Source organism: Lontra canadensis, unplaced genomic scaffold (assembly GCF_010015895.1).
Source record: "Lontra canadensis isolate GAN:19392208 unplaced genomic scaffold, GSC_riverotter_1.0 scaffold142, whole genome shotgun sequence".
NCBI lineage: Eukaryota > Metazoa > Chordata > Mammalia > Carnivora > Mustelidae > Lontra > Lontra canadensis.
This window is the reverse complement of record NW_022631136.1, coordinates 456,892-483,912: the sequence shown is the minus strand read 5'-3', so window position 1 is coordinate 483,912 and position 27,021 is coordinate 456,892. Positions and strand designations below refer to the sequence as shown.

At 48.5% G+C, this 27,021-nt stretch overlaps 2 protein-coding genes and 1 long non-coding RNA gene across 3 annotated transcripts in view; 1 reads left to right on the top strand and 2 right to left on the bottom strand.

The window, feature by feature from the left end:
• Positions 1 to 3,239: 3,239 nt before the first annotated feature.
• On the bottom strand, positions 3,240 to 11,910 carry PLEKHO1 (pleckstrin homology domain containing O1). The gene is made up of 6 exons (XM_032843582.1): positions 11,715 to 11,910; positions 10,994 to 11,140; positions 6,391 to 6,531; positions 5,638 to 5,742; positions 5,164 to 5,265; positions 3,240 to 4,053 (listed from the first exon to the last, which is right to left on the bottom strand). The coding sequence occupies exons 1-6, from the start codon at positions 11,742 to 11,744 to the stop codon at positions 3,352 to 3,354; spliced, it is 1,227 nt and encodes a 408-aa protein (XP_032699473.1). The 5' UTR covers positions 11,745 to 11,910; the 3' UTR covers positions 3,240 to 3,351.
• A 363-nt stretch (positions 11,911 to 12,273) lies between these two features.
• On the top strand, positions 12,274 to 21,557 carry LOC116858719. Its single transcript, XR_004380998.1, has 3 exons — positions 12,274 to 12,664; positions 14,889 to 15,025; positions 20,951 to 21,557. It is a non-coding gene; the product is annotated as an uncharacterized LOC116858719 (long non-coding RNA).
• VPS45 (vacuolar protein sorting 45 homolog) overlaps positions 18,339 to 27,021 on the bottom strand; it is a 65,153-nt gene continuing 56,470 nt past the window's right edge. The window contains exon 15 of the mRNA XM_032843581.1: positions 18,339 to 18,975. Within this exon, the coding sequence (XP_032699472.1) occupies positions 18,888 to 18,975 (88 nt within the window). The 3' untranslated portion in view covers positions 18,339 to 18,887. The remainder of the gene's footprint in view (positions 18,976 to 27,021) is intronic.

Here is a 27,021-nt window from a genome sequence, read left to right as displayed (position 1 = left end):
CAGAGGGGCTGGGAGCAGGGGTCAGCGTTCCAGGCTCAGCACCGCATGCTTTCGGAAGGCGGGAGCAGGAGTTCGTGAAACTTGTGGGGTTCTTTTTTTTTTTTTTTTTTTTTTTTTTAAAGATTTTATTTATTTATTTGACAGACAGAGATCACAAGTAGGCAGAGAGGCAGGCAGAGAGAGAGAGGAGGAAGCAGGCTCTCTGCGGAGCAGAGAGCCCAATGTGGGGCTCGATCCCAGGACCCTGGGATCATGACCTGAGCCGAAGGCAGAGGCTTTAACCCACTGAGCCACCCAGGCGCCCAACTTGTGGGGTTCTCCCCTTTTCTTCTCACCCTAAACAGCCTACAGCTCTGTGAGACAGCATGCGCAGGAACCCATCAGCTCTTCAGGTCAGCACCTGAGACGTTACCCTCCTGTTCCCCAAACCCCTACTTCACAAATGAGTGCGGAAGAACAGACCAAGTGGAGGAAAAGGTCCTTGAAATAGGAAATGGCACTGAGTTCTTCACCTGTCTCCACTCCCTACCCTGCTTCAACTCTGTGTCCTGGATTTCCTCATCTCCCCATCCTAGAGCCTCCAAAGATTCTGCTTCTTCCAGTTCCTTTGTGTAAGAAAAGAATATAGCACAATTGATGGAAGAGGGAAGGGAAGAAAAACTACACATCCTGAAACAGGTCCCCCCATAACTGTGTGATAAGCAAGTTGGCTCACAGCCCCCTGCTTGATCTACCCGTTTACTCCAGAACCCTGCAACTGGGAGGGAGTGGAGGCAATATGGGAGGTGAAGGATGGGGCTGATAGAATGCGGAGAGAGAGGTCTGGGAGAGGGGAAGCTGGGCTCCCGGTGCTCTTGTCCTCCGTCGGCCCACCTTCAGCGTCCCAGTGGGAAGGCTGGCTTGGTGCTCATCTCCCAGCTCTGGAAGACAGGAGAGTTGGGGCTCCCCCTCTCTATCTCCAACCTGAGCACCGTGCCTGGTCCTGTCTCTCCTTGAAGAAGGGGCGTGGCCGCTGCCTGGAGGGTGGACTCAGCTGGCTCCCGGACTAGGACAAAGTGGCAGTGATCAACCCCAGGCCCTAGGTCTCCTAGTCCTTGCTGTCCCCAGCCTACCGCGTCATTTCCCTGAGCACAGCTACCACGGGGGCCGGTGGGCATGTGGCCCGTGTGACCACTTGCTTAGTGCTAGTGGTTACTTACCGGCCAGATGGCCGGCACTTTCCTATGTCCTCTTTGCCTGCCGGTCAAGAACTCTCCATTTTGCAGATGAGAAAACTGACACTCAGACAGCTGGTGCCTTGCCTGGGACCTCACGGCAAAAAAAGTCAGGTTCTGAACCCAAATCTGCTTGGTTCCAAAGCTGGGCTCGTTTCGGTCCCCTGTGACTCGGTTCTGGTGCCTGGGTCTTAGTCCCCGGGGGGCCCTGTTCTTTTCTGCTCCCCTCACCTGTCATTCTCCTCCCAGCGCCTCCCTGTGTCCTCTACCTCCTCTGGCAGCCACTGGGAATTGACTCATGGGGCTGCACGTGTCCTTCTCACTTTGGTCTTTTTCTTATTATGTGGGAGCAACCAGGAGGAAAAAGAAGAGGGAGGGTGCTGGTAAAATAAAATTTATACAAAGATAGAGACTTCTACAAGGAAATATTTTAACCTTGATTTTCATGATTTGACGACGGGTGGGTCTTCTGACCGTGTGAGTTTAGGACAGTGAGGCCTGTCTGGAGGATGGCAAGTCTGCAGACCCAGACTTGCTGCTACCTCAGGAGACCCTGGGGATGACATTTAGGTGGCTTTCACTCAAATTGGATACATATTCCTTGGGGAAGAGGAATATGTCTAAATTTGTTTAAAGAACCACAGCTAGATCTGGGGAAAAATCTTCAGGATTGCGTGGTGCAAGAACCTCTCTTCCAAAGAGACCATTGAACTTGGAGACATCTCCCATCTTGCTTACTTGGGATGTGGAAGCAACATCAGAGCAGAAGAATGGGAATTGAAGAGTCTGCACTTCACCCAGAGGATTTTCCTTTTCTCCCTCCTACTGTGTCTTCCTGAACGTCACATCAGGGGCCACTTCACTGCCACTGCCAACAGGCAGTCTGTCCCAAAGTTGTCCCCCACGTCCCCTCTTACCACAAGAGAAGCGCTAGGTCCTGGCTCTTGGAGGCGAGAGGAGATCTAGGGGAGAGGGTCAAGGGGCTAGCAAGGGCTGCGTACACTTCCAAGTGGTTTCTAACCCCTTTAGCTGATTCGTGAGCCTGTTCCCTTCTTGTCAAACCCCACTCAGCTCTTGCCTTCACAACTCTTCTCTGGCCCCTGTCACTGTTGCTAACCTGATCTAAGGAACCGCAGAGGAAAGCAGCAAACTAAACAGAATGAGTGTGTGAGCTCTCGTGTTGACAAGAATGCAAGGGAGCCTGGCCAGGAGGGTGGTGGCGCGAGCGCAGAACTGTTTTGCTGAAGTCGGGGTCTGATGAGTGTTGGTAAAGAGGTTTGAGGAAGGAGAGGGAGAGGCTACAGGAAACCCTAGCTTGGCCAAAAGAGGAACCTGGGCACACGTTTGGTTTTCCCCTCAATCCTGCCCAGCTTGCATTGCAAATCAGTTTCGTTCTTAGTGCCGTTCTTCTGTGGGGTCAGTTGCCCCTAGTTCCCCTGCACTGGGCACCCCCTCACGGAAGGATCACACCATTCCAACTGTCCAACACTGGATCTTTGAGTTGGTGTTGGGAAAGGTGTGGGAAATGATGACACCAGGCAGACAAGATATCCAGGCTGCTTGGTCTCAGATGATATGAACAAGAAGCTGGTGTCTGGTGGGAGGGGCTCCCACAAATCCTACTCAGGGCTGGGACAGGTGTCACTTCTGTGTGTGCAGTTGACAATGGCTTCCACATCCCCAGGGCTAGAGCTGGACAGCTGAAATTTCACCCTTGGATTGACAACCTGGAATGGGACACAAGAGAAAAAGCCTCCCCTGCCAGACTTAGCTTATACATGTCCTTGGGAGCAGCAGAACGTTCCCTGCTGTGTCTCAGAGGGGTGGTGTGTGTAAATGGCCAGACTATGCCTTTATTCCACCCCCTCCCTCTTCATCTAGGTAAAAGCTTCTTAATACTAATGCAGGGGTCCACCTCCTCAAATCTGAGGCAACTGAGGTGTCAGAGAAAACAGCCATGGGTAAGGAAGGAAAGGAGGGTGGCGGGAAGGTTGGGCCGCAGCAAGAGCAACGAGTTTTGTGTGTTTTTTTTTTCCTTTTTTTGACTGAGGTAAATAAAAAAGCTTTATCCTGCAACACCTGGAGATAAGAGTCTGTGTACCCCACGCCCCCAAGTCCCAGCCGCCGACCCCTTCCTTCACATCAGGCTCTTCCGGTACTGACTGTGCTGAGGGGCGGGTCTGAGGTGGGAGTCGGGGGTCTGCAGGTCCATCTGTCTGTACAGGTCCCTCAGCTCCCTGACTTCCTGTAGCACCCGCTTCGCCTGGCTCCAGTTTGACGATGCCTCTCCCAGCAGCCGTTCTGTCTCCAGCAGCAGCTGCTCCGACTCGGAATCCGGAGACCGAGGGGGATCCTTGGCCTTTCGCTTCCCATCGCCCAGTCCCTGAACCTCTGCCAGCAGCTCCTGAGTCTTCTCCAGTTTCCTCGCTACCAGGTCCTGGATCCGGGACAGCTGGCCCGGGTGTGGGGGAAGGAGCGATGGGGGGTCTTCGGGCCGCAGCTGGAGGGTGCGGGCTGGGGCAGGGTCCCGCTGGGACAGGATCTCCTCCAGGGAGGCACAGCGGCCTTTCTCTGTGGTGGTCAACTTCTTTGGGGCCTGTGGGGTGTACGTGGCCCCTTTGTCTGGCTTTTCCCAAGATCGGGGAAGGCCGCTGGCTCGGTCCGAGGAGGGCTGGATACGGTCTGAGTCCGCTCTCCGCCGGCCGCCTGCCAGCTGGGCCACAGACTTGTCCAGGTCCACCCGGAAGCTCTCGGCACAAGAGTTTGGCTCCTCAGGGGAGGGGTCTTCCTCCTGGATCAGGTCCAAGGTCAGCATCCCATCCGAGGTAGAGGTGGAAGCCTAGAGAGAGAGGGAGAAGGGAGGCGTGAAGGGGGGGGAACAGCCATCAGGAGGCAGTTCAGGAGGGACTGTCTGAAAGACAGAGGCAAACTGGTCCTTTTCCTCCTCAAGGTGCCTTCCCTAAATGAGAAGCACCCCATCCTGATGGAGCCCTTGGACTTTCTTACTGTTTCTTATTCCTTTGATAGTGATCGGAACTTCTCATTTTCCTGTGATTTACAGGAACTTCTGCCCGTTTCCCATATTCTCCGTTTTACTATAAACTTCCCAGAGAGCACCTTTTCCCCTCTGTCTTGCGGACTCTACACATCAAACTGGGTTGGACACACACAGGAGGGTCCACACACATACACTGTCCTTTTCCATCTGTGTCCTCGAACTGCCTCTGCCCTTTAAAGCTCAGCACCCCCTGCCTTCAAGTCAAACTTGTTCTAGTTCCAGAATACTATAAAATAACGCAGGCATTATTCAGCACCTCATGTATACTGATATACATGTTGTTTCAATCATTCATTCCTCCTAGCAGCCCCTCAGGGTAGGCACGGTGACTGCCCCCCTATCCTGCTGAAGACTGGTGGCTTCAGGGAGTCACACAGAGAGAGTAAATCACAAACCTAGGTTCCCACCTGGTTCTGTGTGATTAAAAATCCCGAGTTCTTTCTAGTACCCCCGACTGCCTCTCTCCCTAGAGACTGAGAGCGGGGACAGTGACAGGAAGCAGCACTCTGCAAGTTCCAGGCATTCACGGTGAGCCTCGAGGTGACTACATGACCCAGTGCTGCTTCCTGTCAGGCAGGCTGCCACGGTCTCATAGCTTCTACTCCATGGTACAGGGTTCACCTCTTCTGTGTTCACTTTCCTTGAGGTAGATCCCATTTTCCACAAAGAATGATCAATTTATTGAGGGCAAGGACTTTAGAACTCATAGTAGGTGCTAACTAAGTATTTTTGATTTGGAGGAATCAGGCAGGGGGACGGGGTGAAGGGACTCCCCTGGTCTTTGACCTTGGTACCACAGATGCCTCTGGTGGGCTGGACAGTCTTGTCTGAGATGGACCGACACGGAGTCGGCCCTTCAACGAGTTTTTATTTTCTTACAGTCTTACGTACCACGGCCATCAGGTGTCCCCGAGTCGGGGGGCGGCGGGAGTGTTGGATTTTTGCCCTGTCTCGAGTGGGGTGGGCGAGATAGCTGTCCTCCTCAACGGTGACCTGAGGAGATGCATTGTGAGTCATGGGTGCTCTTCAGAGACTGTCCTACCCCTGCCGCCCCTGTGGCCTGAACATGCCTGGACCAGGAAAAGAACCCACCCCATTAACTGCTTCTGAGAAAATCCAAGGGCAAGGCCTCTACTGTATGTGTGGGGGCTCCAGGGCTAGCCCCCGGCCTCAAAAAGTAAGGAAAGAGGAGTTAGCAGAGAGACTCAGAAGGTGGGAGAATGGGGTTTGCAGAGGGAGCTAAATAAGTCTAGCCCTGGCGGCTAGCAAGTTAAGAGTGGTCCACCCCAAAAGCTGACCCTTTAAGTGAGTCACGGCCATTGCCTCTGCCCTGGTGTTCCTCCCCTCCAGATGAGCCCCACTGACCTCATCCAAGATGCGGTTCTTGGCTCGCGTGATGGCTGAGTTGAGGGCACTGATCCAGGATTCCTTCTCTTCTGGACTCACGGCCAGGAAGATCAGGTTGGGAGCCTGTGAGGGGAAGATTCTTGGTTCAGCCAGCGTTTTAGGGTTGGTGCCTCACTATGACAGTGAAGAAATAAGGAATTAGACCCAGTTCTTAGGAGAAAGATTCTGCTTCTATTGTCATCGCTAACCTACGGAAACCAGCCTCTATTCCTAAAATATGCCACAGCTTAGAGGTTGTTTTAGAAATGACCAAGGAAGAGCTAGGAAGGGTAATGGATATTAACATGTCATTGGAGATAATTATAGGACGTTTGATAAATAATAAAGGACAGGTACTAAACCAAAGATCTTTAAATGCTTGAGTAAACAGAAAGTTACAGGAACTTCCCTGAGTCCCCTCAGTCAGAGAAAGTCGATTCAGAACTTCACCTGTCAGGGTACAGGGAAAACTAATTTTCTTCCAAGGGATGTCTGATGTTCGTGTGCGTGTTGTGTGTGAGAGAGAGACAGAGAGAGAGAGAGACAGAGAGAGATGATCTCTGTGGCTGGCTTGCCTGGAGAATGGGAAACGGCCATGATATTCTCGGGTTAAGTAACAAAAGCTGGCAGGAGGGCAAGCCCAGGGCCTCTGAGCCGAGAGTGGCGGGAGAGAACCTGAAGGGCTGAGGTGTTCTGCGTTCCCTGGGGGCCCAGGAGGCAGGCGCGACATACCGTGTTGCCGGGCTGTTTGGAGTGGGCAAGAGTAAACTTGCTATGGTTTTTCTTGCTCCTGCTCTTGGATTTCCGGAGCTCTTCACACTTCTCGTAGTCGCTCAGGTCAAACACCTCTTGAATATTTTTCTCATCTTTTACCTGGGGGAGGGTCAGAGGGGAGGTGCTGAGGATAAAACGACCTCATGCCTTTCCTCAGACTGTTCATTTAGACCGGTCCTGGGAAGCAGGATAACCTAATTGGGGTGGGGGGGGACAGGGTAGGAGAGCTGTCTGACCCAAGGCCACACAGGTCCAACAGTGGGCACGGTCCTGGGGGAGCCCTCATGCTCTGACTCTTCAGGTGGGTTTCTATGCAAACCCCTTAGCCCCACTCTCTTCAGCTAAGCTGTTTCCAGAGCCCCAGGATGTCTCTCTTCACTCTGTCTCCCATTATGTCCTTTAAAAGACATGGCTTATGTAGAGGCTAACAAGTTAATCCTACCATTCTGAAGAAACCAAGACCAGGATGGCTGTTGATTGCCCCAAGGGAGAAGATAAAAGCAGGGTCAGCATCACGAGGTGTCTTGAGGCAAAGGCTACCTCTGGTCTCCCCCATCTTATTAAACGTTTACATTGTCGCTTATTTTTTTTTTAAAGATTTTACTATTTTTTAAAGTAATCTCTATACCCAACCTGGGGCTTGAACTCAGAACCCCAAGATCATAAGGCGCACACTCCCCTGACTGAGTCAGCCAGGTTTTCTTCCCTGACCTGACTCCTTCCTCAAATACATACTATTCTAAAGAGTCATCAACCTCCTTCATTTCAGAAGCTTCAGAGCCATAGAAACAACAGTCCCCTGTGTTATTTGTTCACACAAGCCAAAAAATACACCTGCAGTTTGCCCTCTGAGCTACTGAGAAAACTTGCAGGCTTCAAGAGCCGTTTAAGTCATCCACCTCTCTCTGGACAAAGATACACTCAGGTTGTCCCCGGAGGAGGAAATTTCAGACTTGTATTCTGCTCCTTCTTTCCAGGGTTCCAGTTTGAGAGCCTAAGCATCTTCTTGCCAGGAAGTTCTCCTCTCTGTCTACACGGAGCCCTCCCTGCTTATAGCGCCTCTCTGGCACCCTTCCCACCTTTAGCCAGCATTTGGCCCTTCACTCTCTCGCCCAATGTCTCAACAGAGACCACACTTCTCTCTACATCCTCTGACCCCACCAGCCTCTGCGAGAGCCACAAAGCAAATGCCAGTAATATTTCTGCCAACGTCTGTCTGAAACCTCTCTGTCGTTTCTCCCCTCTGCTAAGGTGTTCCCCTGAAGTCCTGGGGCTCTGAAGCTGTGGCTTATGGACTATTCTGGCTTGCAAGAGGAGAGGGACTTAGTCACCGTCTCAGACCAGCAGATTGGGATTGGAAAGCGCTTTCACCCTCTGCCATTTGAGCCTGGGAATGAGCTGTTTTTGATTTCCTGGGATGAGAGATGAAAAGCACCAGTGCTTGTCCCACTAAGCAAACCGGGGCGCCTGGGTGGCTCAGTGGGTTAAGCTTTTGCCTCCAGCTCAGGTCATGATCTCAGGGTCCTGGGATCGAGCCCCGCATCGGGCTCTCTGCTCAGCAGGGAGCCTGCTTCCCCCCCACCCCACCACGGCCTGCCTCTCTGCCTACTTGCAAACTTTGTCAAATAAATAAACAAAATCCTTAAAAAAAAAAAAGACTAAACAAACAGATAAAAGCAGTTTCATACCTCTCCTGGAAGACACCTACCCTCCCCCTGAGCTGTGCGCAGGCAGAGGAACTTCATCTACTCTCCTAGTTCTCAGCGACCTTGAAGTGGGGGAGTGATTCTCTCTTCCACTCCCCGGCCAGTCTCTGGTCTTGCCCCTGCCTGTCCTTGGGACTTGGACTTGCCATTGGGGCCAGGGGGCTGACACAGAGGAGGAGGGCTCATCCCACAGCCTCTCTGGGGTCAATGGCAGCCTATACCTCGGCCTGGCGAGCTTCCTCCATGGCTCTCCCCTTTCCAGGGCTCCCCGGCTTTGGGCTGGTAAGTGACCCAGAGGCCCGGGAGGATTGTGGATGGCAGTGGAGAAGATTTCAACAAGGGGTGTCTGAGAACAATTCCCAGAAACGTGGGGCAGGGAGGGAGGATGATGCCTCAGACCCCTTGTCCTTCTTCCTCAGACGTGAGATTATCAGCAGCAGCCAGAACTCTTAGAGAGGAAAGTGCCGGGTGTGTGTATGGAGCCACGGGACAGAGTTACTTGTTCTGTTTTCCTTACAGGAAGGGAAGGGAGAAAGGAAGGGAAGGGAGGGGGGATATTCTGCCCTGGACACAGCTGAAGAGGAACCCCAGGAAGGAGACAGTGACAGAGTTAGGCCTTGATAGGGCAGCAGTAGAAGAAGGGGCAAGACAAACAGCAGGACAAGGAGATTACTGTTCCCACCGAAGACGGACAACTCTGAGACCCTTGTCCTTCCCTCTACCAAACGCCCTAAGTCTCATTTACTAATCTTCCAAAGCTAACCCTTCCTTTCCCCTGGGCCCACAGAAAGGGATTTTCCCTTGCCAAAAAAGATACCCTGAACCCAGTTTTCTCTACCAGGAGATCTCCCCAAGATCTAGTTTCTGTTCCTATACATCAACCCCATGATCATAAGATGCCCTTTGACTGAGGAAAGTGATTCATAACAACCATACAGAAGGATTTCTTTGATGGGGGTGGTGGTGGGAGACCCTGCCTTTATGAGAATTAACAAAAAAGACTGTTGAAATTTCAAGGGGACAGAGTTCGGAATATTCTTGTGTTAACACCTAAATTACAAACATTACACTTTGCATTTAAAAAGAAATCTTGAGTCTTAATAGATTCTGCTCTGGAGCTTGTGGGAAGTGGACAGAATAGAGCCTAGAGTCCTCTGTCTGCTTCATCCTAAGTCCAGGCCCACCGTGGCATGGAAATGGGCTCCAAAGAAGAGGAGTAATGGTAGGCTTGTTCCCACTTCTTCTTCTTCCTCAGCAGGGGGCAATGGGCCCCATGATGGGTCAGATGTTCCTGACTCACAGGACACCAAGCCTTGGAGGCTGAGGTCATTCCATCCTTCCCCTGTCTCTGTACTCCTTCCTCCACAAACAGGGAGCGAGCACACTCTTTTGCTTCCAGGCTCTGTTCTTCAGACAAACACAAACAAGAAAAGAGGTCTTGTTCCTTCTCCCCTTTCACTGTTCTCATGGTTCCCCTTTGACGTGTGGGAAGTTCTCCCTGATTGCTCACCAGAGTTTCCTGCCATTATGAAGTTCGGGGAAGACAGGAGATACACTTTTGACACTTGCTCGTTACTATTTTTTAAACTGGAAAGCCAGCAAATTATGGAAAAACCTTCTATAGGATTTGGGATGGGGTGGAAGTGGCCATTAAAAAGAAATCCTATTATCAAAGCCTTCTCTCACCGCCCGCCATCACCAAGTTCCCAGCTTAGCCTAAACTGTCAGGTCGAAACACCCAGAAGAGGGATCGCTTGGGCCTGGGCACAGCTCAGCTCCCCTCTACTCGGCTAGGTACACGTTGTGTTCAGATGAATACTTTTTCTCTAGGACTGCGCATGTGTCTGTTTCAATACCATAAAAGGATTTATTTACCTAAATATAGTCTACTGCAGAAAGCAGAAGAGGTTAGAAATCAGGGTGGACTTCCCAGTTAGGCCCAGGGCGGGGGGAGTGGGTTGGGTGGGACACAGAATTGGGGGAGGAAGGGCCACCCAACCAGGGGAGCACAGCACAGTCTCCTAGCCAATGCGGGCACAGTCTCAGAAGTAGGGGCTGGAATGACTTCCAACTCCTGGAGGGCAATGTCAGTTTCTCAGGTGTTACTGATCTCAAGAAATAGAGATAAAAGGGACAAGAGTGTGGATTCAGTGAGCTAGGCTCAGGTTCTGAATGTGGACTGTGGTTTTCATTTTAACTACCCAGGGACAGACAGGGGTTCCTGACTCCATTTGTCTGCTTTTTGATACAAATGGGGGGAAGTTAGGAAGAGAGTGGAGAATGAGTTTCCTGCTGCTTTTTTTTTTTTTTTAATGGAGTGGGAAGTATACTGGTTAGGAATGTTGGCTTCAACAGAAATAACTACCCCTCACAGATACTCTGCCTGAGGTCATATGAGACTGACCCAGGGTTGCGCACATGTTTTCTGTGACTGGGGCAGCTGCCCTTGTGATATGACCTGCATATGCCTTTTCAGCAGCCAGGGCAAAGGGAAAAAAAAATAATCCCACCTTCAGCTAGCTGCTAGGATAGGGTAGGGGGCAGCAGGGGACACTTAGAACTTTGGGACACCTTGGGAGGGAGGTTATCGTCCTTGTCGGATAGGTGTTTGCAAAGCAAAATCATTAAGTTAAGATGCACGCTCAACTTTCAAATTCTTACTCGGGGCTTCTGGAGAAAGGGTAACCTTTCTCTGCAGATCTGACAGGGGTAGAGACCAACCGAACTGCTGAACTTGCTTCTGGAACAAAATAGGCGTTGAGGGAAGGAGGAGACAGAGGTAGGGGAGTCTCCTGTCGGGGGACAAAACGGGGGGATATGAGGAAACGGGGACAGAGGAGGCAAAGGGCACCTACCTCCTTGTCAGAGACGTACAGCTGGTCCCCCTTCAGCACCACATAACGGTTTTTCCAGATCTCCCTGAAAATCCCTTTCCCGCAGAATTTCCGGACCCAGCCGACCTTCTCAGGCGGTGCGGACGGATGGTTGCCATCCTGAAGCCCCTGGCCCAGGGCAAGAGCAAAACCTTCCGATTAGGTGGCTGTCGCCTTCTCCCCGTCTCACTCCGGCCCTCACGACCCCCCTCGGCTCCCCTGTCCCCGGCTTTCCCGTGACCGCCCCCCCCCCCAAGCCTCCAGAGGCTGGACTCAGGGCGCCCCGCGTTCGCTCTCCACTTCTCGGAAGGTTTTCACTCTGGGCAACTCTCCCCCCGCCACACGCCCCGCCGCCCTCCCGCTTCCCCCACATAAACAACTCCAAGTGCGAGAGGAGGGGGCGCCGGGCCCGGCCTGGGCGGAGGGTGGCCTCCGGCTGGCCGCCAGGTCCCCCGCCCCCTCCCGCAGCCTCGGTCCCCGCCGCGCCGGGATGAACGGCATTTTATTTTATTTCTCATTGTCTCGGGGCCGCAGCCCCGCGCACGCAGGCGGCGGCCGGGCCCGGGGGAGGGGGCGCGGGGGGCGGGCGCAAAGTGAGCCAAGTCCAAGCCCCCGACCCAAGTCCGCACACAAAAGCCCCCCGGCGCGGCGCCGGGGCCGCGAGGCCGGGGTCCTGGGAGCGGCGGTCGGCTGGCGCACTCACCCTCTTGGCGGAATTGTTCTTCTTCATCATTCCGGGTGGGCGCGGGCGCGGGGGGAAGGGGCCGGCTGGCGGAGCTGCCCCCCGCCGCCGCCGCCGCCGCCGCTCCTCCCTCCCTCTCCCGGACTCTCCCCTTCTTTGTAGCTCCGGTTACACTAAAGGCCGGCCTCCCTCGCACTCGCACACACGCACGCCCGCTCCCCGCCCCTCGGCGCCCTCCATCCCGGCGCCCACGCGGCCCGGGCCCCCGCGCGCCCCCGCCGCCAGCTCCCCGGCCCGCGCCCCGCGGTTCCATCCGCGGGCCCGCTGACGTTGCGAGTTCAGAATAAAGGGCGAATCGCGGAGCCGGAGATGGTGCGCTCCCCCACCCCCCTCCTTTGTTTCTGACTCGCCGAGGGTGAAGAAGACAGACCTAAATCCAGCCAGAGAGCGGCTCCCGGGGCGGGGGTGGAGGGTGGGGAGGGCGCGGGACCCACGCTCGCACCTCCGGCGGGAGCCGGGGGTGGAGCCCGAGACAGCGACCCGCCCGACCTGCCCGGACGGCCCGCGGAGATGGCAGTAACGGATAATGGAGAGAGATATAGCAAGACCGAGAGAGCCTAGATCGAGATGGTCTCCCTCCCAAAGGCGAAACAAAAACAAGAGCGGGAGGTGGGAGGGCGCTCGCCTGAGGGAGAACCGGCGTCTGGAATTCACACTCCCTGGGCGGTGGAGATAGTGGCCTGGGTAGGTCAGGTGTTGGGGAAAAGTTTTCTGTGCCCCGAGGAGGGCGGTATGGATGGGTAGGGGCGCGCGGGGGGAGTGGAGTTCGTATTAATCCACATTGCTACCAGTTTGTAAAGCCTCAGGCCTTCTTTGAGCCTCCTAAGTACGAAGTGGACATACGTGTGATCTCCACTGCTCATGGAGAAGAGTGAGACTCGGGATGGCCCAGGGATATGCAGACACACACGGTAAGTACTGGCGGGAGTACATTTCTCCGTCTCCAAAGCCATTGTCTAGAGTACCATGTGGCTTTACATATAAGCTCCAGGTGAGGCTAAAACTTCCTCGCTATCTCTTCCTGCTGCCCTCACCTGGAAGCACCCCATCCCAGTCCAGTGGGGGGAAGGGCTCTGTGCCCAGAGGATGCCCTGACTGGAGAGACCTCTGCTGATGCCTCCTACACCAGATCTGCCTCGGAGTTGACAGACCAACATCTTAGCTTCATTTTTTCCCAGTACATATTTAAGGGCAGGTGGGGAGTCAGGAAACCCAGGTTTGGGTGCCAGTTTCATCTTCACTACTTTGTGGCCTTTGGTCAAGTCACTGAATATATTTTTTTTAAATTTAAATTTTAGATTTTATTTATTTGAGAGAGAGAGAGAGAGAGGAGCAGAGGGAGAGGGACAAGCAGACTCCACACTGCACGCAGGGCCCCATGCAGGGCTCCATCATGCACCCCGAGATCATGACCTGAGCCGAAACCCAGAGTCGGGCATTTAACCCACTGAGCCTCCCAGGCACCCCAAGTCACTGAATTTCGTCAGGACTCTGTTCCTCAACATATTAAACGGTGAGGGATGAACTGCCAATTCTATCAACAAGGAAAGTTAGTGGAATATAGGAGATGACCTGTGGAAGTCCTATGAAAATCTGCAAATATTGCCCTCTAGGGCTAATTACTGAATGATAATAAGCTAACAGAAACATTGCCTGGCATATGGTAGACATGCAGTAACCACAAAATGAATACAAATCCCTGGCACACAAGAGCAGAGAAAATGAAGAACTTTTTCTTCTGGAGGTGTCTCAAGATAAAAGAAAATATTGACCAATTTTGTGGTTTCAGGAATGGGGCGGTCTTGCCTTTTTCTGGCATCTGTCAAATGAAGGAGGGGCTTTTCTCTTTCCCCAGTCACCCCCTTTCCTCCTAATCCCAATGATATTCCTCTTAACCTCTTTTCATTTACCAGATTAATTAATTCCTCTACTTTAGACCGATACAGACATTTAGCCTTTCAAAATGCTCATATATCATTTCTCTAAATCTTTAGTGCCACCTTGTGAGGTATACAGAATAAATATTATTCCCACTTGGAAAATGAGGAATTGGCATGGCAGATCAATCCACTTGCCCAAGTTTACACAGCAAATTACTAGCTGAATGGATTAGAATCCAGGTGTTCTGACTCCAGTCCACTGTTTAGGCTTTGTATACACACACACACACACACACACACACTCACTCCTCTCCCCTTCCACCATCTCTGTTTCTCGCTCCCTATTGAAAAAGTGCTTTAAAGGGAATCAGAAAATCTAGGGTATCTTCATAAATGAGGAAGCAAAATGTCCCAGTGTACTGGGGAGGAAAAAGTAGGAGGCATGCTCTTTTGAGGGCTTGCTGGCCAGGCGGATGAGAGCGGTTTGGATTTATAATTTAAATAGATTCTGGCTTATGGGAGACAAATGATTTGCCCCATCTTCCTCCTTTCTCCTCCTTTGAAAAGTCGATGAATATTTGAGTGTCTGCTGTATGCAAGGTACTGGGGTCCTTGTGCTAGAGTTTTGTGGAACATTAGGCAGAGGGACTGGTAAAATATCAGAACCCTCCCAAGTAATTTTCAGATTCCAGAACAGATGCATGTGGGCTGGAGAACCTTTCCTGCCTATTTGCTCCTGAAGATGTTACATAAATCTCTGGATTTTTCTCTCACTAACCTGTACTGCTTCTCTGCCTCCTCTTACTGTCCTGCCCCTACCTCCCTTCGCTTTGCCTCCCGTGGTCCTGTTACTCATACCCCTCTCCAGGCCTGTTCTTCAGCTGACTTCTCTCTCACCAGGTGAACCTCGTGGCACCTGAATTGGGATCTTTGACTTGGGGCTGTTTCCAAGGATCTATTCTTTTTTTTTTTTTTCAATTTTTTAAAGATTTTATTTATTTACTTATTTGACAGACAGAGATCACAAGCAGGCAGAGAGGCAGGCAGAGAGAGAGGAGGAAGCAGGCTCCCCGCAGAGCAGAGAGCCCGATGCAGGGCTCGATCCCAGGACCCTGGGATCATGACCTGAGCCGAAGGCAGAGGCTTCAACCCACTGAGCCACCCAGGTGCCCCTCCGAGGATCAATTCTTAAGTGAGAAATCTCAGAGTGAGAATTTACCGGTGCTTTTTTTTTTTTTTAAACGCATTGTCACAGCACTGTCTCCTTAGTGAGCTTGATACCATGATACACACAAGCCACAAAGACGACTCAAGCCAATTTCTCTCTTTTGGTGGAGCAAAGATACCAGGAGGACTCGTGATGGGGTGACCTCCCTAACGGCATCATTGTGGGTAAGACGCAACTCCAGCAACTTTATTCTTCACTTGACTGTTTTATAAGCCATTCCCCGTAAGGGAGCAAGAAAGGAGCTATCAGCGATAGGACTGTTGAGTTGCTGTTTGCAAGTTTACTGGGCAAAAACTCGCTGTCCAAATGGTTAGCTAAAAACAGTGCCTTGGCTTTGTAGAGTAAACGGGACATTTGACGAGGGCCTTTCAATCTACGGAAGAGAGTCATTAAAAGCACATGAGACGTCAAGGAAAATGCTATTTTTAAAGGGTAAAAATAAAGGGCCGCTAATAATGTAATCAGCTCTGTAAATCTTGAAAACGTAAGTCTTTGGGGCATCTGGATGACTCAGTTGGCTAAGCACTGGACTCTTGACTGTGGCTCAGGGGATGATCTCAGGGTCGAGAAATCGTGCCCTGAGTTGGGCTCTGTGCACTGGGCATGGAGTCTGCTTGGGATGCTCTCCCCAACCCCCACAACTCACGTGTGAGCATGCCGGGTTGTCTCTAGAAAGAATATTTTAAAAATATTAAAAAAATGTACGTAAGGGGCGCCTAGGTGGCTCAGTTGTTAGGTGTCTGCCTTCGGCCCAGGTCATGATCCTAGGGTCCTGGATTCAAGTCCTGTATTGGACTCCCTGCTCAGTGGGAAGCAGGCTTCTCCCTCTCCCACTCTCCCTGCTTGTGCTCTCTCTCCCGCTGTGTCTCTGTCAAATAAATAAATAAAATATTAAAAAAAATGTATGTAAGTCTTTGATCCTTAATAAAGAAATGCCAACTTAAAAAAAAAAAGGGTATTTATTTATTTGACAGAGAGATAGAGAGAGAGCACAAGTAGGGGAGCAGCAGGCAGAGGGAGAGGGAGAATCAGGTTCTCCACCAAGCAGGGGGCCCAATGCGGGGCTTGATCCCAGGACCGTGGGCTCATGACCTGAGCTAAAGGCAGCTGCTTAACTGAGTCACCCATGTGCCCCAGAAATGCCACCTTCTGGCATCAGACATCCTGAGGGTAAGGCTCACTTTTTACACTTCTTGGTATCCTTAGTTGGGTAGGCACAATGGAAGCAGGCAAATAATAGGAGGAATGGTTTAAGAAAATTCTGTTCTTTTTTTTGTTGTTGTTAAGATTTATTTTAGAGAGAGTGAGTGAGAGAGGGCGTGTGTGGGGGTAGGGGTGGAGGGAGAGGCAGAGAACCTTAAGCAGACTCCCCACATGGGGAGCACAGGGCGGGGCTTGATGCCTTGACCCTGAGATCATGACCTGAGCTGAAATCAAGAGTTGGTTGCTTAACTGACTGAGCTACCCGGGCACCCCGAGAAGTCTGTTCTTTTTTTCTTTTTTTTTTAAGATTTTATTTATTTATTTGACAGACAGAGATCACAAGTAGGCAGAGAAGCAGGCAGAGAGAGAGGGGAGGAAGCAGGCTCCCTGTTGAGCAGAGATCCAGACGCGGGGCTCGATCCCAGGACCCCGGGATCATGACCTGAGCCGAAAGCAGAGGCTTTAACCCACTGAGCCACCCAGGCGCCCCGAGAAGTCCGTTCTTTTTCTTTTTTTTTTAAAGATTTTATTTATTTGGGGTGCCTGGGTGGCTCAGTGGGTTAAGCCGTTGCCTTCGGCTCAGGTCATGATCTCAGGGTCCTGGGATCGAGTCCCGCATCAGGCTCTCTGCTCAGCGGGGAGCCTGCTTTCCTCTCTCTCTCTCTCTGCCTGCCTCTCTGCCTACTTGTGATCTCTCTCTGTCAAATAAATAAATAAAAATCTTAAAAAAAAAAGATTTTATTTATTTGTCAGAGAGAGAGGACAAGCAGAGGGAGCAGCAGGCAGAGCAGGCAGAGGGAGGAGCAGGCTCCTTTCTGAGCAGGGAGCCTGGTGTGGGTGGGACTCGATCCCAGGATCCTGGGATCACGACCTGAGCCGAAGGCAGCCACCTAACCAACTCAGCCACCCAGGTGTCCCAGAGAAGTGTCTGTTCTTGTTCTTCTTACTCCAAAGAGTTATCTTGCCAAGAGGAAGGGAGGCACACATAATCCTGCTTGGAAAGGAGTTTGTTTATTTGAAAAAACTATGTGACTCATAAAATGCTGTAATTAACTCCCCAAATGAAGGCAGTTTCACTTTTTTAATATAAAAAAGGGAAATTTTTAAAAAAATGTACCTAAAGTGACCCACAAAGGAAAAAAAAAGGAAAGGAATTTAGATCTTAGCTCTTAGCTATAATATGACAAAGTCTTAGGGCTTCACATTGTGTGAGTTAAACAAACCATGGAGAAAAGGGAGAGGGAATGGGGAAAAGGGAGATGGCTAGAAAGGCCTTTATTTTTTCCCTTATTTCTTGAGCTGCTGATTAGTGCAGTGGGAGAGTTGACGGGAATCTGATCTTTCTGTATACTGATTTTGTATCCCCAGGTTGGAGACAGGAATCAATCTTACTGTCTATTATTAGTGTTTGCAATGTTCTAAGTGCTTTATATATATTATCTAATCCTTATAGTCCTATGAGGAAGGTACTTTATTACTCTCATTTTTTAAAAAGATTTATTTATTTGACAGACAGAGATCACAAGTAGGCAGAGAGGCAGTCAGAGAGATAGGAGGAAGCAGGCTCCCCGCTGAGGGGAGAGCCCGATGTAGGGCTCGATCTCAGGACCCTGGGACCATGACCCGAGCCGAAGGCAGAGGCCTTAAACCACTGAGCCACCCAGGCGCCCCTATTACTCTTAGTTTTTAAAAAGATTTTTTGAGAGAGAGAGTGGACAAGCAGGGAGAGAGGCAAAGGGAGAGGGAGAGAGAAGACGGAGCCCAACGTGGGGTTCAGTTTCAAGACCCTGAGATCATGACCTGTGCTGAAATCAAGAGTCGGGTGCTTAACTGACAGCCCCTCCAGGTCTACTACCCTTATTTTACAGATGAGGACACTGAGCCACAGGGAGACTAAACAGCATTCTCAAAGCCTGACAACTTTGACAGATTTGAACTTAGGCTGTCTGTGGCTACCGAATATTTTATGTTCAACATCAAAAGAAAGTAAAAAAATATATACAGGGCTTACAGAAGACTAGTGAGGGATTGTGATATGCTGTTTTTGCTATGATTTGAGGATGCCATAACTTCCTGGCATTAGTGACATCCCCACAACCACTGCTTTCAAGAGAATTGAAATTGACACCAGAATTTATCATTTGCTTTGACATACTTTAAATATCCTTTGGATGGAAGCAGTGCCTTCTCTATGTCTGGTATAAAGCCAACTCATCCCTCATCTCATGAATTCCCATAAATAGTTATTAACCCCAAAGAAATAAAAACTTGTTATCTTTCCACAAAATGGATTTTTATTGTAGTAATACATGGTTTCTCAGTGCCACAGAAAACTGCAATGTAGGAACAATTTTTGGATGGTTCTTTACAGAAACATGATGAGTTTTCAAAAAAATGAAGTGTGTAGGAATGTGGTTAATGAAAAGTAAAAGGGGTCAAGAGAAGAGAGGATGCATAGCGTGAGCATCAAATGATTATTTTTTAAACCCCTCTGAGCTCTGATAACCCTTTTCTCAAGTAAGATCCCAACAAAATTCGTCAGAAACTGAAGTGATTGTGCTGTCAAATACAAGGAATACCTTTGTTTATCTGATAAGAAAACCACGAGAAAAGTGGGCTGGGGCACAGACTTAGTCTCAGCTCATCACTGGGAGTCTTGGTGTCTGTGTCAACCATCCACGAATTAGCAGACTACTTGGAGTTGGGTTAGAACGACAAGCACAAAACCCAAGGCTCTTCTCCAACACCTGTGGTCAGCGGGGAAAGCCTGTGGCGACGTCAGGGGGGAAGTCACGCCATTCTCTTCACCTCGCCATCACCATCTCATCTTCTGTTTGCTGACCTTGATGTCACCTGAGAGCTCTCCCTGCTTCGGCTGTGCAGTCCAGAAGCCAGAACTTCCTCTAGGAAACTGAGCAGTAGATTGGAGGTTACTCAAAGGAAAAAAAGAAGCATCTCCAAAAATAGATTATCTCGCGCATGACGTAGAAGTGAATGAAGGCTATCATGATTAGTATTCAAGAGGTACTGGTCTGATCTGTGGGTGCAGAAGAGAAGCATCAGTTGAACACTCAAACTTGTGGACTAGAAGGAACACCCCTCAGTGCTCTTCCCCAAGCTTCTCCCTGTTTTTTAGCACTAAACCTGTAAGATCTGTTAAGACTGAGATTTCCAGTTTGAAATTTCTAGTTAGGACCCCAATTTTTGAAAAATTTATCTACCTATCCATCTACCTATCTATTTTAGAGAGAGAGAGAGAGCACAAGTGGGGAGAAGAATAGAAGGGAAGAAGAGGGAGGGGAAAAATCTCAAGCAGACTACACACTGAACACAGAGCCTGACGCAGGGCTGAATCTCACGACCCTGAGACCATGACCTGAAATCAAAAGTCGGATGCTTCGGACGCCTGGGTGGCTCAGTCGTTAATCGTCTGCTTTCAGCTCAGGTCATGATCCCAGGGTCCTGGGATCAAGTCCCGCATCAGGCTCCCTGCTCCGTGGGAAGCCTGCTTCTCCCTCTCCCACTCCCCCTGCTTGTATTCCCTCTTTCACTGTCTCTGTCAAATAAATAAAATCTTGAAAAAGAAAAAAAAAAGAGCTCATCAACTGAGCCCCCCAGGTGCCCCGGACCCAGAATTTTTAAGGGCAAGGCTGCCCTATTAACTGAGAACCGTGTTACATCAACACCTCTTGTTTGACTCTTAAAATGGCCTCAGAACGTGGACTGTGCCTCTAGTCTCCTCCTCAGCTGGGGGACTCTACAAAGTGGCACCAGAGTTGATTTTCTGCAACACAGATGGTATCTTATTGTGTATTTTCACCTCGTCAGCTTGAAAACCTTACTTTTGCTTACAGAATACTGTACAGATTAAAATTCAAGGCCCTTCATAATGTATCCTCATAATTAACTAACACTTGTATTTATTTTGTTCCTGATAACTATTAAGCCACATGTGTATGTGTATATGTATGTGTGAACAAGATGCTATTATCCTCATTTGAAAGATGATGGAACCAAGCTATAGGGGTGAAGGGATTTGCCAAGTTCACCGCAGCCAGGAAGTGGCTCAGCTGGGCTTCAAGTTCAGGCTCTGGAACCTGTGCCCTGGATACCACGCACACTGCTGCTCGCTCGTCTGGTTCCACTTCCCACCAGGCCGCTCAGCAGTACCCAGCCACTTTATCTCCCCCAAACACCTCCTGAGCTTTCCCCACTGTATGTTGTGCTCTTAAGTTCTGTGTCTGAAATGACAGACGGCCCTTCTCTGTCTGACGAAATCCTTTTTATCCTTTAAGGCGAGGACTGAAAGTCACCTTTTCTGTGAAGCTTCTCAAACTCCTTCAGGCTGGTCGGATCCCTCTTATCCCTGCAACTCTCTTTGTTATCCTGGTATTTTCGCTCTGTGTTCTTATTCCTCAGGTCCTCTCCCTGTTACTGTCCACTGCACTAGACTGTGAGCTGCTTATGGCGGGTCTAGGGCTTCAGCTTGGATCTCCAGGGCTTAGCACATAGGCTGATATCTAGTAGGGCCCCAATAGTGGCATCCGAAATAAATGAACTCATTAAAATAGCTACCATTAAGCATCCAACTCTTGGTTTCAGCTCAGGTTGTGACCTCGTGGTCGTGGGATTGAGCCCTAAGTTGGGCTCTGTGCTCAGCTTGGAGTCTGCTTCAGATTCTCTCTCCCTCCTGCTCCCTCACTCTCTCTCTCAAATAAATAAATAAAATCTTAAATATCTACATGTTGGCCAGAGAGCCTTCGCTTTGATACTGGAGTCTGGGGGTAGTGTGGTTAAGTGTCATTCTGGGGAGACAGGTCTGTAGCAGAGGGCTGGAGGGGTGACCAGGTAGGTACCTTATCATTACCATTGTTTTGCACTTTTAGATCTGGCAGATTCTGGACTTGGGGGACTTAAATTCCAAACTCCTTTGCAGAAGAGAAAAAAAGATGATGAAATAGAGGGAAAGGAGTAGAAGTGAAATTTATTTATTTCCCTACTGAAATCCAGGCACTTCTGTGTGGCCCGGTTTTTGGCCAGTTGGACTGGAGACACTTCAAGGGCAGAAAACAAGTACCAGGGAAGGAGGGAGCACTGCTTTCTTGAGAGAGAACACAAAAAGTCTCTGACTGGTGACTTACAGTAAGAACGAAACACATGGACTGAGAAGCCCTACGGGAATTTACCAGGTGATTTCTGCTTCACTTCAGACTGCAACCAGTGCAAAGAGAAGAAGTAAATTCACGGAAATTATACTTCAAGATCCTCCTCTGTGTATCAACAAGACGCCATATTCTTGACGGCACAGAGAAAATACTATTTATGTTTGCCAAGTCTAATTTTGTTTCCAAGGGCCATTGTGACTTTTTAAAAACTATCTATTTGAGGACTTTGATGAGTCACTGCAGAATGCTTTAGAAATTATGGGCGAGGAACGTATTGGTATCTATACCCCAAATTTAGACTATGTTTAAAAACACAACAACAGAAGAATGATTTTCGTTTTTTAGCTTTTTTTGGGGGGGGCACATTGAGATTTATTTATTTAATTTAAATTCAATTAGCCAACATACAGTACATCACTAGTTTTTGATGTAGTGTTCACTGACTCATTAATTGCATATGACACCCAGTGCTCATCACATCACATGCCCTCCTTCATGCCCATCATCCAGTTATCCCATTCCCCCCTTTCCCCCTCCCCTTCCACCACCCTCAGTTTGTCTCCCTCTCTGATTTCTTCCCATTCAGTTTTCCCTCCCTTCCCCGATTCCTACCTTTAAAGGACTCTTAGAGATAGACACACAATCACAACTCAATGTGAGACAGCATATAAATGAAGATGGTACCAGGAACTAACAGAGGGGATTAATGCTACTGCTTGTCTTGGTTGTGGTGTCATCGTTTCCAACTTTATGGAGAGAAGCGAGGTGGGCAGAAAAAAGCCCTGATTTTATTTTATTTTATTTATTTAGAGGTGGGGAGAAGCAGAAGGAAAGGGAGAGAATCTTAAGTAGGTGCCCACCCTGGAGCCTGAGGTGGGGCTCGATCTCACAACCCTGAGATCATGACCAGAGCCCAAATCAAGAGTCTGTCACTTCACCAACTGAGCCACCCAGGTGCCCCCAAAGCCCTGATTTTAAAAAGTCAACATCAAGGGGCGTCTGGGTGGCTCAGTAGGTGAAGCGGCTGACTTATGATTTTGGTTCAGGTCATGATCTCATGGGTCACAAGACTGATCTCGGTCTGCCCTGTGCTCAGCGGTGTAGTCTGTTTGAGACTCTCTCCCTCCCTCCCCCCCTCCCCCAACTTGCACCCATGTCCCTATACACTCTCTCTCAAATATATAAATATATCTTAAAAAAAAAAAGTCAATCTCAAAAACTCTTGCATCATGTATTGGAAAAAGAGGTTTTTCACTTTTCAGTCTTTGGTAAGGAACTAGGGATTAACACTTAAAGGATTTTAGATTTTAATTATTAAAGTAATTGAGTTGAACAACTGTGCTCCTAAACAAAGGTATATAATAAGACAATCGATCTATCATCCATATCTTCCTCTTTTTTCACTATATTCCACAGATAGAAGTTATATGTGGGTTTCTTTTCTTTTTTTAAGATTTTATTTATATGAGAGAGAGAGAGAGAATGAGAGAGAGAGAGAGCATGAGAAGGGAGAGGGTCAGAGGGAGAAACAGATTCCCTGCTGAGCAGGGAGCCCGATGTGGGACTCAATCCCAGGACCCCAGGATAATGACCTGAGCTGAAGGCAGTCGCTTACCCAACTGAGCCACCCAGGCGCCCTATATGTGAGTTTCTTAATAATAATAAACCAAGGATACCAAAGGAAGCTAGAGTCAAATGTTACGTGGTATAATGAAACAAAATTAATGGAATTTGTAGGAAGCAGGAACCCAGAAAAAGATCTTCTGGAAAGGAATGAGGAAAAAAACCCCCCAAATATTTGCCTTAATGGAGTAATAATTTTCTAATTATAGCCAAACACTTAGCTGGAGATGCTGGAAGATAGGAGTGGGTGAGAGAGAAGGATACAATGGAACGTTTAATAGCCCAGAACAAGTCCTCTCAATTTCCACTGTTTCCAGCTGTCAGAGCTACTACTGTGTCTTATACCTCTTTGCTTTTGCACATACTATTCCCTCGCTGGGAAGGTGGCCCCACCCCTTGGTACTTTATCTGAACTGTGCATCTGTTACAACTCAACTCTCATATTAGCAATCCTCTAGGAATTCCTTTGTCTACCTGTCTTTTTTTCACATAAGTCTACAAGCTTTTTGAGGATACAAGTAATACATGAATACATTGTTCTGGCAAAAGTTTTAAATAGTACACATAGAGCTCAAGTCTCCTGGATCTTTCTTCTCCCCATTGCTCTTTCCAGAGGTAACAATTTGATTAACACATGTTTATTAACTGCCTACTATGTACCAGGCCCTGTTCTAGAAGCTGTGAATACAGCAGTAAGTTAAAAAAAAAAAAAAAAAAAAAATTCTTCCCTCACGGGATTTATATTCCAATGGAAGAAGGGGAAGATAAATGAAATTAATAAGTAAAATGCAATAATAACACACCAGTAATAATAATGGTGAGCTCATATCACTGTATGTGAGGTTCTCATAAGATAAAAACTTTATAAAGGAAGTGAGGCTCAGAGAAGCCAAGGTCTTACATCTTGAAAGTGACAGAGTCAAGATACAAACCGAGGTTATCTGGCTTCAGAGTTTGTTTTTCTAAGCATGACGTGGCACTGCCTCTCTATAGCACATGAGATGAAAGTGCTATGTAGAAAAATACAGCCGTTGAAAGAGAGTTGGAGGTGGTGTTGGTGGTGTGAGATTTTAAATCCTGGGGTCAAGGAAGGCCTCACTGAGAAACTGACATTTGAGCCAAGACCTGAATGGGGCAAGGGAAGCTATCTGGGGGAAGGTCAAGTGCAAAGGGACTGAGGCCTGGTGTGTTCAGGGAACAGAGAGGAGGCTAGTGTGGCTGGAGTGAAGGTATTGGGTAGTAAGATTTAAGACTGAGATGTTAAGGAAGGGGATGGAGGGGAGCATGAAGATGAGATCATATAAGGCCTGGTAGCTTACTGTAAGGATTCTGATTTTTACTTTTGAGTAAGACGGGTAACCCCTGGAGGCTTCGGTGCAGAGATGAGACTGTAGAGTCAAGGGTGAGGCAGTTGTAACAATCCAGGTGGGAAATGGTGGTGTCCTGGACCAGGACAGCAGTGGTGAGAGGGTTTCAGATTCTAGACATATTCTGAAGGAAAGGATCTTAAGATTTTCTGATGAATCATGATGTAGGTGTGAGATAAAGAGGGGAGTCAAGAAAACACCAAGGTTTTTGGCCTAAGCAGCTAGAAGGATGGATATGCAATGGACTAAGATGCAAAGTCTGAGGGAGGATCGTGTTTAGAAAGATGTATCAGAAGCCTGGTCTTGATCATGTTAAATATGGATAATTAGACATTCAAACAGAAGTGTCAAGTAGACAGATGAATATACAAATCTGGAGTTTGGGGGAGAAGTTCAGACTAGAAACCGTGGTTCTTAATGGGGAGAGGTGCGAGAGAGATGTGATTTTATCCCCAGGGGACATCTGGCAAGGCCTGGATTCATTTCTGGTTGCTGTAACTGGTGGAATGCCACTGGCACCACTGCCTAGACACCAGGGACGTTGCTGAACGTCCCACAAAGCACAGCACAGTTCATCACAACAAAGACTTATCTGGTCCCAAACACGAACAGTGCTGAGGCTGAAAAGCTCTGGATGAGAGATATAAATTTAGGAGTCAGTAGCAGACAGATTTGAAAGCCATGAGGCCTGGAAGAGATTGCCAAAGAAGTGGGTATAGATAGAGAAGAGAGGTGGTCTAAGGACAGAGTTCCAGGGATTCCAAAGATAGGCGAAATGAACCAAAGTGACAGAGAAGGAACAGGCAGTGAGGCAGGAAGACCAGGAGACTATTGTTTCTGGAAACTAAGAGATAAAGGTGTTCCCAAGGGAAGAGACTGATCAAATGTTACTGACAGGTCAAGTAAAATGGGCGCTAAAAGTTGACTCTGGGTTTAGCCATGCGGAGGTCCCTGGGGGCCACAGTAGGAATATTCTGGAGAGCGATGGGGGTTAGAGCCTGAGCAGATTGAGGCTTAAAAGAATATGTGGATTCAAAAGAATATGTAAGGAGAGGAATCAGAGACAATGATTAGAAACCGTTCTTCAAGACTTTTGGCTACGAAAGAACACGGAAATGATACAGAACCTGGAAAGAGAAAGGAGGCTAGTAAAGGGTTTTTAAAGGCGGAGGCGGGGGCGGGGAGCGGGAGGAAGTCAGTATGTTTCTATGCTTCTATGAATGATCCACTAGTGTGGGAAAAACTGAGGAAAGAGGAGTCAGTATAGAGTGATATCCTGGAGTAGGTGAGGGATGAGACCTGGTGCCTATGTGGGGGGCTGAGCTAGGCTAGGAACACTGGTCCCAGTGGCAGTGAGAGCTTGGGGAGTTCTTTTCTAATGGCTTCACTTACCAGTTAATGTACTTTTTTTTTTTTTTAAGATTTTATTTATTTATTTGACAGAGAGAGAGATCACAAGTAGGCGGAGAGGCAGGAGAGAGAGAGGATGAAGCAGGTTCCCCAGTGAGCAGAGAGCCCGATGCGGGGCTCGATCCCAGGACCCTGGGATCATGACCCGAGCCGAAGGCAGAGGCTTTAACCCACTGAGCCACCCAGGCACCCCAAGTTAATGTACATCTTGAGTAGTATCTTTCTGATCTGTGATTCCGTAATAAAAAATAGATGCTAAATTTAGAGTTTGCTGAGTGAACACCTGAATCAAATTCATATTTCCATTTTATTTTATGTATTTGAGAGAGAGAGCACATGAATGAGAGAGCACAAGCAGGGTGGGTGGCAGAGGGAGAGGGAGAAGCAGGCTTCTCACTGAGCAGGGAGCCGGAGGCGGGACACGATCCTGGGACTTCAGGATCATGACCTGAGCTAAAGACAGATGCCTAAATGACTGAGCCACCCAGGCACCTCCACATTGTTGATTTTTAAGTTTAACTTTATTTTTAAGAATCAGGAGCAGCTGACCTCTATTGCAAGGGTATGGAGTAAAGGTTCCAACTGGTAAAACCTTTCTGGCTGGCAAATTAGTAATTTAGTATCTTAAAATGTTTATGCTCTGCGACTCTTGATCTTGGGGTGGTGAGTTCAAGCTCCATATTGGGTGAAAAGCCTACTTAAAAAAAACGTTATGCTTTCCAAGGCAGTAATTTCATCTCAACATTGCTAGCAGTGCATGAATCTAGGATCACACAAACTTGAACTCGAATTCCAGCTCTGCACTTCCTTGCCGTATGACCTAAGACCAATTACTTCATTTCTCCATGTTCTGGTTTCTTCATTTGAAAAACAGAATCACAATATTAATTCTTAGATCATGATTAAAAGAGAAAATATATGTAATGAAGTCACCAGAGTGTCCGGCATATATAGTATGTATTCAACTATTATTATCCCAAGTGAACAACGGGGCAGGTATGTAAGGATGTACATAAAATAATGCTTATTACAGTATTATTTATAAGCATGAAAAATTATAAACAATTAATACCAAATAATTTTGTTCACCCCTGTAAATCCAGTCTTACAATAGCTCCTGGAATACAGTAAGTGCTCAATGTTGAATGAGAAAGTTTTGAATGAACAAAAAACAGAACTAGTTGAATAAACTGGGGCACAATCTGGCAACAGAATGCTATGCAGTCACTATAAAAAAATGATATGTTTGAGTATTTTTATTGAAAGTATATTCCCTTTTATTGAAAGCATATTCCCTTTTATTTAAAAATGTATGTGTACACATTGATAAAGAAGGTCTCAAAGGCTATATGTACTTCAAAATGTTGACACTTCCCATGGTGGGATGGTGGC

Coding starts and splice junctions, on each gene's coding strand:
- PLEKHO1 (XM_032843582.1), bottom strand. CDS start 11,744: ATGATGAAGAAGAACAATTCCGCCAAGAGG. Junction 6,532..10,993: donor TGTACGTCTCTGACAAGGAG/GTAGGTGCCCTT, acceptor ACCCTCCCCCAG/GTAAAAGATGAGAAAAATAT. Junction 5,266..5,637: donor AGAACCGCATCTTGGATGAG/GTCAGTGGGGCT, acceptor GCATCTCCTCAG/GTCACCGTTGAGGAGGACAG.